This window comes from Pyxicephalus adspersus, chromosome Z (genome assembly GCF_032062135.1).
Source record: "Pyxicephalus adspersus chromosome Z, UCB_Pads_2.0, whole genome shotgun sequence".
NCBI lineage: Eukaryota > Metazoa > Chordata > Amphibia > Anura > Pyxicephalidae > Pyxicephalus > Pyxicephalus adspersus.
Window position 1 is genome coordinate 89,213,032 of NC_092871.1, and position 16,020 is coordinate 89,229,051.

The 16,020-nt window shown below is 40.2% G+C and overlaps 1 protein-coding gene across 1 annotated transcript in view; it reads left to right on the forward strand.

Annotated features, from left to right (window-relative positions):
- LOC140344439 (probable E3 ubiquitin-protein ligase MID2) overlaps nt 1-16,020 on the forward strand; it is a 90,591-nt gene that overhangs the window by 32,859 nt on the left and 41,712 nt on the right. The window contains exon 3 of the mRNA XM_072431559.1: nt 3,769-3,864. Within this exon, the coding sequence (XP_072287660.1) occupies nt 3,769-3,864 (96 nt within the window). The remainder of the gene's footprint in view (nt 1-3,768; nt 3,865-16,020) is intronic.

The window sequence follows — 16,020 nt, forward strand, 5'->3', positions numbered from 1 at the left end:
GAGCTGAAATGAATTGTTTTTTTTCTTGGGTTAGATGAATTTTAAATTGAAACTTGCAGTCATGTATGCAAAAAGTAACACAATAACACTAATACAAAGATCACTGAATGTAATAAAGTAAATTATTCTTTCCCCTGGAAGAAAGAAAAAAGATAGAATGAAAGTAGTCTTATTTTTAGTATATTTCACCTGCAACAATTGTTGACTTTTTTCCCATGCAATGACCAAATAATGGTTACTTTATATGATAACAAAGCCCTGGGAACAATGGCAACATGCAACCAATGACACACCAGTATCTGTTTGCAGATTGTAAAAGATAATCATTGACCTGCAAGGAGATAATTGTACACCTGTTCAAATACCAAATATTGTTTGATGTATTGTTGACCTGAACAATGGATAAAGATGAAATGATTTTAGTTTTAGCTTTTGTCACATTGGCAATCAGATAGCCAGAGTCAGGATGGCTAAGAGGTCTCAATGCAATCTCTATGGAATTTCTCCCATTTGATGTTGCTGCCCTGTTCCCTTAAGGCTGCGTGCACACGTCCAATGGTACTCCCCAGGGAAGATGGAGGGCTCATTTAATGAGGGGGAGGCTGGAGGGCAAATTTAACTAAGGGGAGGCTGCCCTGTTGCCCTAAGGCTGCGTACACACGTCCAATGGTTCTCGTCCGATATTCCACTCAGGGCCGATATCGGACGAGAATCTGGCGTGTGTACAGGGCCCGTCGTCCATCATCTAAACGACTGCCCTGAAGGATCCACGAATGATGCATGGCGAACGATCCGAATGAAAGCTAAAGGGGGGAGCGCGCATCAGGGTACCGTTCTGTCGTTATCCCTCTTCCCTCCGCATAGAGCAGAACGGTGCTGTATGTACAGAGCTCATTCATACATCGTGCAGTCATTGTAGGAAAGGATCGTGAAAGACCCTATCCAACGACAATGATTGCACGTGTGTATGTAGCTTAATATTCTGTAACCTCTGGGGCAAGTGGGAGGGCAACTCCAGAAAGCTATTGAAAAGCTAACCAATATGTAGCACTAGTGACAGTCGCCCATGTGACCACATACAGTTCCTCAATTGTTACTAGAAACTGATGAATAGTGTTTGATCCACCAGCAAAAGAATGAACAATTGCTGTCCTGTTCTATGGAATTAGGGGGACAAGGGGGAGACATCCTAAAACAACTATGGTTGTTAATGTCAAACATTTAATGATCCAGCACAGCATATCCCTAAACCACTGCCCATGCTACTTGACCGCACTCAATTACTTTACCCTCCAAGCATAAAATACTAAAATTAAGTAGATCAACTTTATGTCTTGTAAAAGCAATTTAAAATGAAGAAAAAATTAATTTGCGTTTTACGTGGTGATGCATTCCTTCAGTGAGCCCCCATGAATTCCTTCTATCCATTGCAAAGGGCTGCATATCCCCAATGCATGGGGCTACAATGCATGCTCTGTGTCTTCTTTTGTAGCTACATTACTGTGCTATAGAAAGCAAAGACTACAAGTGTGACTCCGACCCCCATCCATGAAACGCAATGCAAGGAATCTGGGGACATGGAGTTTTCTTATAGGAAGGAAGCTGATTTTGCAGCCTCTCTGCTGCCCTCTGAAACCACCAAGGCTGCATAAGTTACATGTTTTCTAAGAAAACAATGGTAATATTATTATAAATATTATTATTATTATTATTATTAATATTATGAATAAAATTAATATTAATAATATTAATAAGCAGAATTTTTATAACACCAACATTTTAACGCTGTACATTTCTTATATATTATATTATTATAAAACAATTGTGTACTTTTGCACTTTATTAATTCCTAATGTGAAGAATGAGGCTTTAATTTCAGAATCTCTTGGCAGGATCAACAAGTAAAGGGCACAGGAAAGGGGGAGAGGACGTCTGTGTAAATTCCAACCACAATAATTGAGTCCACTGCTTAGATTTGTGTCTGGCATTTTAGAATTAATCCTGAGCATTAATTTGTTCCTGTTCATATTTCCTGCGCCTGACTAGGAACAGCGGATAATTCTTTTCCTGGAAGGTCTGAGCTATTAATACCGTATCGCTTACGAGATTGGTAAAGCGTCGTCTCACATAGCCAACCTTTCCTCTTAGTAGAAATCACATCATTTAATGGGAATTTGGTGTCACTTAAATTATTGATGCGTTCTATAGTCTTGTGTGTTGATAAATCTCGCAGAACTTCCAAATGGATTATCTTTAGCTCCGCTAAGCGCCCTCCTGGCTTTATAAATATTGCATAATGCACAGTGGCCGGATAAACAGCGAATAATGCCGCGTACGCCGCGCTAAATGACAGCTGGGCTGGAGGGGACCGCGGTTTATGTAGATGTATTCATATCTTTATAGCTCTTAAGGAAATTCACATTTCACTTTGAGTGATTTTCACATTATGACCGTGATTTAGGTGTGAAAGGGTCGATATATCTACCGGCGATATGTGACGCCATTGATGAGATAAGCTGGTTATAAAAAATAATAATAAAGTTATTTCCTCAGTCTGTTTTGGAGCTAACTAGGCCCAGAGATAAACCCCGGATGATGCAAAAGGGTTTAAAGAACCGCGACAGCTGCCGGAACTTTGTAAACCCCTAACTAGAATAGACAGGTTGTGAGTGGCCAAAATAAAAAAAGGAAAATAATCACCTTTGTGCAATCCCAGTTCCTTTTTTTGTGCTAGATGTTGATAATAATAATAATAATAATAAAAAAAGGAAAAACTACCTTTTGGCCATCCCAGTTCCTTCTTCTGTGCTAAGTATTAATAATAATAATAATAATAATAATATTAAGAGGCCATAAGAAAAATCAACTTTTTGTCATCCCAATTACTTTTTTAGTGCTAGGTGTTTATAATATTAAAAAAAAAAGTTACTATAATCGATTGAAGGTTCTGCCGTTTCATGTTCAGGGGTACACAGGAGGATTGCACAGGTACAAAAGGAGTGACTCCCTCTAGTGGCACCAGGGTGCAGGGAAAAAAACATGCTTTCTGTGGTCTGTGCAGAGAATTCATAGCAAGTGGGAGGGGCCAGCAGGTTGCTGTACATAGCTTCCTTTGAATTTTGGTCATGCCCACACATGTTAATGAGCCTCAATGAGAAAAAGAACTGAAATACAATGAATGAAAGGGGAACCAGGGAAAGGCAGGACTAGAATAGTGTTTCTAAACCAGGGTCACTCCAGAGGTTGCCAAAGGGTTCCTTGACCAATTTGCACTTCGGAAGTAAGCTTAAGTGAAACCAATTTTTTTGGGGTGCTATCTGTAAGGGAGATATTCTTCCCCCTGACCACCATGCTAATCTATTGGGGTAATTTAAGGGGTTCCTCCATGTTAAAAAGGGTCAAGGTCTGACGTTCTTCAGTTTCCAATGTACATTGTGCAGTGCAATCAGAGGAAGCAAAGTCAGTCCAATAGGGGAGCCGATACAACTGTAAGACTGAAGGGGAGGCTAGAGAGCAGATTTAATGAAGAGGGAGGCTGGAGGGCAGATTTAACAAAGAGGGAGGTCAGAGGGCAGATTTATTAAAGGGGAGGTTAGAGGGCAGATTTAACAAAGAGGGAGGTCATGAGACAGTTTTTATGAGGAAGAGGCTGAAGGGCAAATCAAAATATTCCAAAAACAAATGTTTATAGTCAGGACTATGGTACACTTGTAATCCAATGCAATGTTCACAACTTGATCATTTATTCTTCCATTTCCTTGTTTCCAGCACACTCTGGAGTCAAATCTTACCAGCTTGGTCAAGCACAGCAGTGAACTTGAAACACAAATGGCGAAACTCATTCAGATCTGCCAGCAGGTGGAGGTAAGAAGTCTCTCTGATACTAATTATAGTTCCATGTATTATTAGCACAATGAATATGGATGGTGACGCAATGCTCAGCGATGGCAGGTTCTATCTGCATATAGACTTCCATTGTTATGTAGAATAAAGAATAAATGGAATCTCCATCCTCTGAAATATAAAGGAAGCCAAAACCCTTCTAAGCAGGATTCAATTCACTTTAATAAGGAGTAACGAGAAATTCCTCCCTTGACCCCCCTAAGGAAATCAGATACCCTCCGGATTACCAATCCTATAAATAATAATAGCTAGGTATATTTTGTGCATATAGATTCAGCTTTTCCTAAATCTGGAGGAGGGGTGTCTAGAAAAAGACCTAACCCCAATCCCGGAGATGTCTAACAGGAGCCTTTCCATTAGCAGAGGTTAAACTTCATGTTTCCAAGTTTACTTTATGGGTCATTTATACATTGAAATAGTAAAATATTCCAGCCTCTTCTATCCCTTATTTCTTCCCACCATCTTTAATTTGCCGTTTTCCAGGCTGTATCTGGCTGTAGGTGGGTCAAAGTGTGAATGATATGGCATTGCCCCTTGCAGCATCCACCCCACGGGTACAAGGCGGCTTGATGGCATAACCCTGTGTATTGGGTCATTGATATCCGGTGTGCTATAGAATAATTGGGGCTTCAATGAACACATAGGGCAGCCGATGCTGGATCTCTAAGCATTGCAAAAATTGCATTCTTTGCCATTTTTCAAATTTATTTTAGTTTGCCTTTGGGTTTTTGTATGTTTTCTCTAACCAGGAGCTGGATTAGGGACTGTTTTTTGTAGGATGTTGAAAAGGAGTACATGCTTCATAGTCATGGAGATTTATCTTTCCACCATACCAATTATCTCCAGTTGCTTCCCATTGTTTCCGCTGAACAATATAATATTGGATATCAATAAACTCATCTCGTACAGTTGCTGCGTAATACTGTCGGAGCAGCACAGCCTTTGTAAAGTGCTGAACGCGGTGAAGGTTCTGACACTTTGTACTCTTGCATTGAATGCATTAAATTTGATGGTTGTCATGCTGAAACCTGAAACAGCCATGGAGCGGGAAGGATTTCATAGCCGGACTATGTGTCTGTGTGATCAAATACTAAAATTCACAAAAACCCCAGAGAGGGGCAGAAAGGTGAGGCCAGTCCAGACTCAAATGTAGCATTGTGTTCATGTTATTATTCTTGACAAGCGATGTTGTGTATTTCATTTGTCATAATATAAAGCAAGTATAGTTTTTTATAAAGTGAATCTGCATCGATGCTTTGGGTGTTCTAATACGTAAATGTTCCTAACAAACAGTAACTGAGCTGTAAAATAAATTGACCTTTGTAGCTGCAGGCACTGTGGAGCAATTTAACCTCAAAGCTCACATTGGAAGCAAGAAAGTCATTTAGGTCATTCTCCCAGTGGCTCAGCCCCCTCCTCCTTCTGTGGCTTAGCACCCCTTCCTGCACCCTGACAGCCATAGCTCAGCAGCTCAGGTACCCTTCCCAGCAGTAACTCAGGAGCTCAGCTACCCTTCCCAGCAGTAACTCAGCAGCTCAGCTACCCTTCCCAGCAGTAACTCAGGAGCTCAGCTACCCTTCCCAGCAGTAACTCAGCAGCCTGGTTTCCTTCTTAAGCAGTAACTCAGCAGAGCAATTATGCATTCTTGTAATGACTTTGTTTAGTTTACCCTGCTTTTCACTCTCAGCTATAACTTAGCAGCTCAGCTCACCCTGCTTCTCCCCCCTAACAGTAGCATAGCAGCTCAGCTTCCCCCTTAAACATTGACTCAGATGATTACCTTATCTTACTCCTTCTCCCATAAAGAAAGCATGTTTAGCTGTTAAATCTACTGGGAGGAGGAAGTAGGGTGGGCCCAAAAGTCACTGTTAATCGGGGACAGCTGATCTGCTCAGAGAAGAAATCGGTCTGCTCAGTCACATCAGGCAGGGGAAGCAGAGCTGCCTAGAGAATAGAGCAGTGTGCTCCGTCACAGCTGGGTATAGGTGAGCTGAGCTGCTGAGAGAGTAGAGCATAGTGCGCAGTCACTGCTGACACAAAAAAAGCAAGGGGAGCTGATAATTCAGTACTGGTAGGAACAACAACTGAGCTGCCAAGAGATGGAGCCAGTGTACTTAGTACCTGGGTGGGAATAGCTGAGCTGCTGAGTGAGCAATGAACGATGCTCAGTCACTGCTAACATGGGAATGCTGAGAGTCACTTCTGTTAGGAAGAAGCCAGGTGAGCTGATAATTCAGTTATGATAGAAACAACTGAGCTGCCAAGAAATGGAGCCAGTGTACTCTAGTTACTGAGAGGGAATAGCTGAGCTGCTGGGAGAGCAAAGCATGATGCTCAATCACTTTTGTTAGGGGAATGTTGGGAAGTAACTTCAGTTAGGGAGAAGCAAGGAGAGCTGATAATTCAGTACTGGTAGAAACAACTGACCTGCCAAGAGAGGAAGCCAGTCCACTTAGTAACTGGGAGGGAATTGCTGAGCTGCTGAGATAGCCGAGCATGATGTCCAGTCACTACTGACAGGGGAATTTGGGAAGTCACTTCTGTTCGGAGGAAGCAAGGAGAGCTGATAATTCAGTACTGGTAGAAACAACTGACCTGCCAAGAGAGGGAGTCGTTGCATTCGGTACCTGCGAATGGATTGCATAGCTGCTGAGAGAACAACTTCTATTCTTTCACTTCTTCTGTGATACTTACTGTGATATTTAAGTATAGATCTTTCCACAATGCCTGCAGCTACAGAGTTTTGTAATGGCTCAATTTAAAGCTTACTGCTAGTTAATTATATATAAACAAAACGCTGCCAGGCGGGTCAGAGGTTCACTGTACATTTTTAATTTTTACCTCCAGGAGGTCATGATCTTTTTTTGTTGATGGTTAATATTGCCAAATGGCACAGCTGTTTAATAAATAACTTTCTGCTTTCATTAAAAGAAGAACAAAGCTTCTAATTAATCTGCACTGCAGCTACCAAATAAAAGCCAGATGTCAGTCTTGCTGGAGATTCATATATATTATATACAAAGCACTCTGGGTGATGCTGTGATTTCTAATTTGTTAGGACACTCAGTGGCCATGCATACCAGAGCCAGCACATGGACTGAAGGACAATAGAAGGTTCTTGTGGACCCCTCACGGGCTCATGTTGTGCTACTTTATGTTCGCAGTAATGAAGTCTGTGTGTCCTAACAGATACATTGTACCCTAAACTCTTTGCATAATAATAATGCTGTGTTTAGCAAAAACAATGCCTGCTGTCATTCTGCTGGGGCGGCAGAATGGTCAGTTAATTAAATTACCTGTGTGAATAAAGGTGACTGTGCTGAGAAATGAGAAATTAATTCATATACTGAACGCTATTATTAGCTGCAATAAAGAAGAGCCCCCTTTTAACTTCTAGCAGGCAGAGATTTTTGGCTGATGGAGCTTTTTATTTCTTTCTTTTTATTCTTACCTTACCTGTGCCCAGTGCAGGGTACACGCCTGGCAGTCCGGGAATTCAGCCAAATACCAGTACCTTGTATCTCCATTGAATATATTTTAATACCCGGCTTTGATTTAGCTAATTATATTCCAGGTGCATTTGAACAAAATGTTAAAATCTTCAGCTGTGAACAAAATGCCAGATTTAATTTGTGATCACCCAGGGCACAAATCTCGGGTCTGCAGCTGTCCTCAGATTTAGTGTACCAGTGGCAGACGTAGCCAACAGTGGGTCCCTGTGCAGGATTGGTTTGGGGCCCCTGTTGGCTGAGGAGGGTTCAGTAGACTTTGCACCTCCTTATGTCCGCCCCTGTAGTGTTCTAAACAACCAACAGGAGTGGTCACTTTTGTTTTGAAATGGGAAGGACACAACGGGGTGCCTTCCACTCATTCTCCCCTCTACATGAAAGGAACAGCACTGTCTGCACAACATTTGTTACTGCTTCTGCTGAAAACAATCACACAGCTTTGTAGTTGGTTTCCTTTATACAGCAGCCACAGCCTGGGAGGAAAAGCCCATCTCCTTATACAGTGCTGCAATCACTCTCCAAGGAAGCAGGGGTCTCTCTACAGAGATACACCAGCAAGGGGGTGTATTGGACCTCTGCAGAGAGATCACTACTTCACACAGGGATAAAGAATCCTTCTCTGCAGCATGTTAGCAGGGTAGTGGCTATTTTTATTACTGTGACTGTAACAAGGTACACCTTTTTGTTTTGTTGTATCTGAAAATGTATTAGGAGATTGATGACTGCATATGCACAATGTATTCCCTTCTGTATTTATTAGTGCATCTTATATGTATTTTTCAAATGTACATAGAATAAGAACCTGTAATTGAATAAGCAACTTACAGTCCATTTAGTAGAGTTCAGGCTGCCAGAGGGAGAAGCCGCACAAGGAGTTCTGATAAGTGCTAATAGGAGTAGAACTGAGCAATTTACTGAGCTGCTTCTCCATAACTATCCAATCACAGACTGGGGGCGGATCTGTGACAGCCTGGGATCAGAGAAAGTGGGTAGAAAGATTCTGGTCGTCCTGCACAATTTACACCTCTAGTGGAGAAAGGGAATACTACAGGGACATCTCTGATCTAAATTAAAGCTTTCTAGTTGCAATATTTACATTTTTTGTTTGAGGTAGGCTATTTAAAGAAATGTTCTGTTATTTCTAATCCTGGGAGCGCTAGAGGAGTTATTGCGTATCGCACATTGAAGAAAAAAGCAAATATTTTCCAAATGAATTGCTTGCAAGTGTATATTTTACTTCCATTTAAAGATTTATGTGTTGCAGGCATCTGGCTTCATGCTTGAATGGCTAGAACTGAGCTCATTGCATTTTCGCTAATAAATGCAGTCAATGAAGCTGACAGTCACATGTCCAGCAAGCAAACGGCCAGATTGAGACGATCATTTTGTGGGAAGTGCGGGGCTGTGAACATCAGAGAGAGCTGACGAAAAGAAGTTTGGCTACAACACTGGCTGGCAACGACATAAAATAAAATGACTGCAGAATAATGTTGTATGGTCCGATATTCAGCACTTCTCATTCTTCCACCATTGAAAAAATAAAATCTTTCAAAGCTCCCTTCATGTCAAAAAGGTCAAAAAACGGTTGACATAATATATGTTTATCACATGTAAGTGAGAGGCTCCATCTAGAAAAAAAAAAGTTTTAGCTTGCTAAGCACACAGCAGCCTGTAGATGGCAGTGTTCCTGTGTTTAACATTGTAATTGTCTGATACAGTAATAGTAATAAAAAAAGGAATATATATATTATTCATCTTCAGGTGATAATCTCCTGATTTTAGTTAATTTTCAAATAAAATGCACATTTGCAAAATGGTTTGTCCGGATTTTCTAAAATGTCTACCAGCTGCTGTGTAGGACCTGGGAACCGGCCAGATTGAGCTGATCAAACTATGACTTCTTAGTTTCAGGTCTTCGGGCGGAACATCCCTGTGGTCATAGACTTTCCCCAGCTCCCTGGTGTCATTATGTTCTTATATTTGTATAGAGGGAGGTGCAGGGGAACCATCACTGCATCACTGCGGCCGCTCTCAGTCCTGTTCTGGGTATGAGAAGTTATTTATAGAAGATCTGTAGGATTAGGGAGTGACAGAATTACTCAATTATAGATCTATACATAGCACAAAATTAAAATACAAAGAATGTCTTTTAAGTGAAGGATTACATGACTTCCCATTGATGATTCACCACCCGCATCACCACATTAATGCTCAGGTAAATGGCAATATAATAATAATAAATGTCTGTAATGAGCAATGTAACACAGATTAACATGAACTCACACTCAGCTTGCAATATTGGAGAATTTGCATTAACATTTTATCTCACCCAGGGTTCCTCCAGAAGTTACTGGGGGTTCCGTGAGCAATGAGCAATATCAGGTCCGTGTAGGTGACACTAATGATGTTTTTGGCTATCTGTAAGGGTGACATCCTTCCCATTGGCCAGCAATGCCAGAGGAATTCTTCCTACTGACCACCACACTAATATACTGAGATCTGTGGGTATAGGTAATAAAAAAGGGGGGCCCTGAAGACCAGAAAATTATTTTAAGGTTCCCCCATGCTAGAAATGTCAGGAAAACTATATCTATATTAAATTATGATGGAGGACATGGTCTGTGCATAGACCTTTGGTCTTTACATTTCCTTCAGATTTCCATTCAATCTACTCATTGGTTCTCTACCATATCATCAGAGTTCATTCTCTTTACCTTTGGTAGATAACAGGCACCAAGGATCCTGCCAAGGCCAACCCATCCTGAAAATGTAATTGAATTAAATGTAACCTCAGAATGATTCTTAATTTCAGTGCCCAATCAGCCAGGGAAATCTTTTGGCCTCATCCTTGGATAGGCTCCAGCCGTTCCCACGGGACTGATCACTTAGGAAGTTTTATTTTACTGGTTGATGGCTTTTTTCATTGCTGTGTAAGGTTACTGAAGTGCCAAATATAATGATATAAGAACACTTGAGTTATCTTCTTCTCTATAAGTGCTTGTCTTCGTCATTTCCTTGCTCGGCTTCTTTTTAGGTTTGAGAAACTTACCATAGAATTCATAAAGGAAAAGATGGATACAAATGTTACATTTTGTAAAACTGAAGATATGTAAATGAAAGATAAAAACCCAATTTCTAGACGTGAATCTCTTTACTATGGTAATATCATTTTTAAATTTATTTTCATGATATTTTAATCTTTCATTAAAATAATCCCCCTTATTTCTGATTTGGAACTTCCTGTTATAGGGTGACAACTCTCCATATTTGTTTTCCGATTGTTCTCCTCCATTGTCACCATTACACAAGTTACTGATGGAGACCACATTGGCATTTTTAACACCAGGCTTTGGTTAACAGTTTTTATAATCGGGACCTATATGTTTTTAGCTATCCACATAATCCAAAATAAATCATGATGGATCTACCTTACCCACCTTCGTCCATTGTTCCATGGTCCTCTCATTGTTCTGACATTTCTCTGTGTATGAATATTATAAAATTAGACATGTTGCTGTGGATGTCTTTATTTTACTTTTTTCTCTTTTAGCATATTAAAGCTCGTTGATTTCCATGCTTTGGCTGCACATATTTTTTGTGTTTTATTTCTAATGAGATTACAACGTTCATGAATAAATTCCGAATGATTTGCTTGAAATAGAACTGGCAATAAATGTTGTGGCCTCTAGTGGTCTTTTTCTAATATGTTTCAGTGGACCAGTGGTCATAAATAAGGAATGTTACTAAAATGGGTTTAAAAGGAAACCAAGCTGAAATGGCAAAGAACTGAGAATAAGGAGAAGTAAAATAGGAATCAAGTCTTCCTATATATATGTCATATCTTTTTATTTAGTGTGAGGGTCTGGTCCGCCACTGCGGCAGTGAATGCACCTGGCATTGAAAGAGTCAAAACCACCTTGTGGGTATAACGCCACGCCAGGGCCATTCCTGTGCATTGGGGAGCGCAAAATCATAAAAAAGGATAACCGGTGGTGAGCTTGGAGAAATGATCCCATACCCCATCCCTTATCTCTGCATTGATCCCAAGAGCGCCTTGCACTGAGCACTTCCAGGTTCACAGTTATCATATGATACCAAAAATGAGATCAAAAGCAGTCCTGATGTATTCAGGGGAAATTTAGAAGGAGCCATTAGGAGGCCTCTTATCAGACCCTTTATGATTGTTTAAAGCGGAACTCAACTTGTAATCAGGTAGCACATTATTGCAGAATGGACTTGCACAGCTCAGTGTAAACTCTGGCATATCCGAGTGCTAGGATTGAAATAAAACTTGAAAAAAAATGTGATTGTTATCTTATTTTTTTTATGATGCTGGGATTTGCTGGGTATTTCAGCATTTTCCAAGGCTATCAGGACTAAATAAATTCCCACATGCATGTGCAGGATTTGCCTAATCTTGGCCCGGCCAATCAGGCTAATCGAACATTGGAACCAGAAAGAAGATGATGGCTCCCCACAATGGAATGGGGACAGGTGAGTGTATTTGCTAAAGGGGGTTTTATTGTAGAAAGAAGAAATCACCTTTCACTTCTGCAAAAAAGGATCGGCCTGATTGCAACTTTTTAAAGTAAGGGTTTAATTCTGCTTTATTGTGCATGGGAGTTAACGTCATGCTAGCCTGGCCAATCAAGTAGGCGGAAGAAATATGTCTGAACCAGCGATGGAGCAAGGAGAGGTGAGTTTAGTTCTCCTTCAAGAGTAAAAGAGTAAAAGAAAAATAATAATAATAAAATAAAGCAGAAAAAAAAAAATGGAATGTGTACTAACCTTCATTCCTCATCAAATTTCTATGCGCATATGGGAATGGCTATTGAAAAGCATGACAGAATAAGAGGAAACATTCTAGAGCATTCTCAATTATTTGATGTGATCTATAAACTGATGAGCTGTAAAAATTGTAAAGCGCCACCTATGGACAATATTGAGTATCGCAGTTTGTCATCATTTCACAGGCACAGTTTTTAGGCTTGGCATATTTGGTATTTATTTACTCAACACAATCTTATCTTTTGGGTTTCTGAGAACTGAAATACATTTCAGTATTCATCCGTTAAGTGGGTCTGTGGTGTAAAAAAATTCAAGTCTAATCGTATTATTTAACAGGTCCTCTGCAGTCAGAAAATATTTAATGTTTTGGAGTTTTTAGGGTAATTAGGATGTGTGCAAAAAAAAAATGCTTTGTCAAAATCACAGCAGAAGTAATAGCGCTGCAATGCAACAAAAATAAAGAGAAAAGGTTATTCTAAGAGATAAATATAAAAATGAGAATGAAGGTAAAAGCAGGGCAGCCTGAAGAATGAAATGTTGTGGAGTGAGGGGGAGGAAGCCTGGAGCCAGAAGTTGGGGAGATGGAGAGAATAAATCAGGAAGAGGAGTGGGAGACAACACATACAATGTATTCGGAGAGATTAAAAACTGGTACATTTATTTATCACTCCATAGATTTTTTTTTCTGCATTCTAATCCATCAGCATAATTTTCAAAGCAATTTAATGAATAAATATGAATTAGGCATTCATACATTATCCATTAAAATGTCCTGAAATCTGGAAGGATTTGTGTGTGTGACGTCGGCAGTTAGGGATGGATGGTTTTGGTAGCATGTAATGAATATTCCGTCTATGACTGATGAAGATTGGATTCTTGTTAACACTCCATCCCCAGCTGGGTGTGATAGAATTTCCGTAAAGAAATTTATAAGTACTATTAGCCTAAAGGGTATGGCCTAAATTTACCCCTACACCTCTCTCTATGGCAAGTTGCATCTTCTCCATGGCTGCAGAATACTTGCAGGGGTAACTGCTCTATTTATTAAGTTGCACCACCAGGACTACATTACCCAAGAGTTCCTACAGACCAGCCTTCAGCCTTTTCCCCCTGAAGAACACTTCAAATATTGTTCATATCCTGGGGAACCCTTTCTAAACAAAATTCGACATCATTGGACATGCCCCTTGTGTTGAAAGTCAATGTGAAGAATGTCCCTCTCACCATGCTAGTCTGAACTCAATGGACAGGTAAATGGCAATGTAAGGTACAGGTAATGGGCAGGACTTGGTCCATTCCAAATTATGCAGGCACCATCAGATGGGAAGACAGTCAGCCACAGCTCAAGGAACCCCTGGAAACCTTTAGAAGAACCCCAGGGTTCCACAGAATCATGGTTGAGATTGGCTGCTATATACTTTGGGTTCATGCATTGTGTTAGGGCTGCCCACTCATTTGAATGGGCAACCATTGCCCCACGATGGATCTAACATGGAACCGGAACCATTGATGCTAGCACAACACACCACAGAATGTGAAAATGCATTGCAGTTCATGGAGCTGCCCTCCAACAGGGTATTCACCGATTTAATACATTGGCAAGCCATTGAGAATGAATGGCATTGTAATGCACTGTTATACATGCGGTATTGCTTTGACATACACTCCAGTAAAGTGCATTTTACACAGCGCAACACTTGAATGGGACAAATGGTTAAAACTTATACCTGTCATACGGTGTTGGTGAACTGTCCCGTAATTGAACCTCAGGGTTGTCATGAAGGCTACCAAAGATGACTTATGACTTCTAGTGGTTTTTGTGCCACACTAAGCAGGCATGGGCCACTCTTGGCATCTTTGAGAAAACCACCCTGGGAAATGCCATTCAAGCACCACTGGAGTGCATGTAGATTTGACGTGGCTGCAAACAGGTGACCAGCACCACTGATATGCAACCAAGTAAAGATAAAAATTGGTATTTTATTTTTAAAATGCCCATTGTTTTGCACGGTGGCGACTCCATGTCATTCTGCTGCATTCACTGGTAATTTTGGACTAAATGCAAGCAGCAAGATAGGAGGCATTCTGCAGCTGTAAAGACGGATTTGCTCCAGAATTACAGGAATACATTTATTTTGCAAGCTGTATAGTAATTGCTTGTATGGGCTGTCTACCAAATTATTAACTGCATCAATAACAGTGGTTTAAAGATAACAAATGCCATCGATATTGCCCTGCGGCGGAAGATTTTTCTGACAGCACTTAACACTGGCTGTGTTCCTAGAGAGGTAACAAGTGGCTTTTCATTGACAAGTCATCAGACTTGTAAAGCAGCATTGATTAAAGTACAATTAGAAGCTCTAATTATACTGGCTGCTGTAGGACAATTCAGCTTTGCTTGGTGACCTTTTCATGCATGGATAGAGATGGGAATAAGACGGATGTGGATGCCGCCAGTCCGGCATTATCTATGGCATCTGAAACTGATGTAGTCTAGATTGCCTCTAACTGTTGATCGATACAGCTCGAAAAAAGAAGACTACAGATAGACCAGAGTATTGGTGCCAAGATATGAACAAATGTAAAATGATCTTGTATGGAAATATTTTTTATCCTTGCAGATGTTTTTTGTTTTTTTTGTATGAATTTATTTTGTTCTAGTATAAATCTAATTTCTGTATACATCTAATCTCTATCAATCTACTCTACCAACCAATAAAAACCATAGAGTGATAACCTAAATGTATTAGTTTTTAGTCTTAATGGATACATTGTATGTCTTTAAATAAAATACAAAGCATATTCACCAAGGGATTTACAATGGGTAATTGGTGCCCCTTGTCATTTACTGTATACAGCTGTGAGAGAAGGATAGTAAGTCCTCGGTGGATATATTTTGTTTATTTGATACTTGTCATTGCATGGTCTCTTTGTTGACATTATACTCCTGAAGAAGCAGCTTTATATTGACGAAATGTGTTGAGTTTGAGGTGAACCAATAACTACCATACTACGTATCTATCATGATGTTTTCTAAGAATGTTGTATTATTGGGTTGTTCTTGATGACTTTTTCTTTTTTGTATGTTATAATTTATATATTAAAGGTGGGATATTGAGACAAATTTGTAAATTTGCATCCCACTAGAAGATTTTAAACATTAATTGCTACTGGCTTGTATAAATGTTTCTTTATATGTACGTATGTAGATTAATCCTCTTCTACCTTTGTTAGAAGTCTTTTCCACTCTCAGGCAAATATTACTTTCCAAAGTTAGTTTTGAACTTTTCTCCTGCTGGTAAAAGGTATGTTACTGTGTTCCTAATCTTGGCTTCAAATTAAAAAGGGGTCATTGTGGAATGTTAGGAATCGGCATGATCATCAGCAGAAATAATGGCAGGATGGACTTGGTCCATTTGTGGTCAGTGGACAGTCACATTTTTGAGTCCTCGCCATCTCATGAATGGAATGGTCATCACTTGTGCTTACTGGTTTTTTATACTATTACTCTTACTATTATAGTAGAACAATTTAGGAAGGCATTCACAAGATTTCTAAGGGTGTCAGTGAGAATTTGCCCCAGGTGTGAGGTCAGATACTGATGGATAGGTATTTGCCCCAATTTGTGAGGTCAGGTACTGATGTTGGGTGAGGGGACCTGGTTCACCATTCCAATTCATCCCAAAGGTGTTCAGTAGGTTGAGGTCAGGGCTCTGTGCAGGACACTCGAGTTCCTCCACACCAAACTGGTGACCCCATGTCTTTATGGAGCTGGCTTTGTACCCCGGGGTACAGTCATGGGGGAACAGAAAAGGGTCTT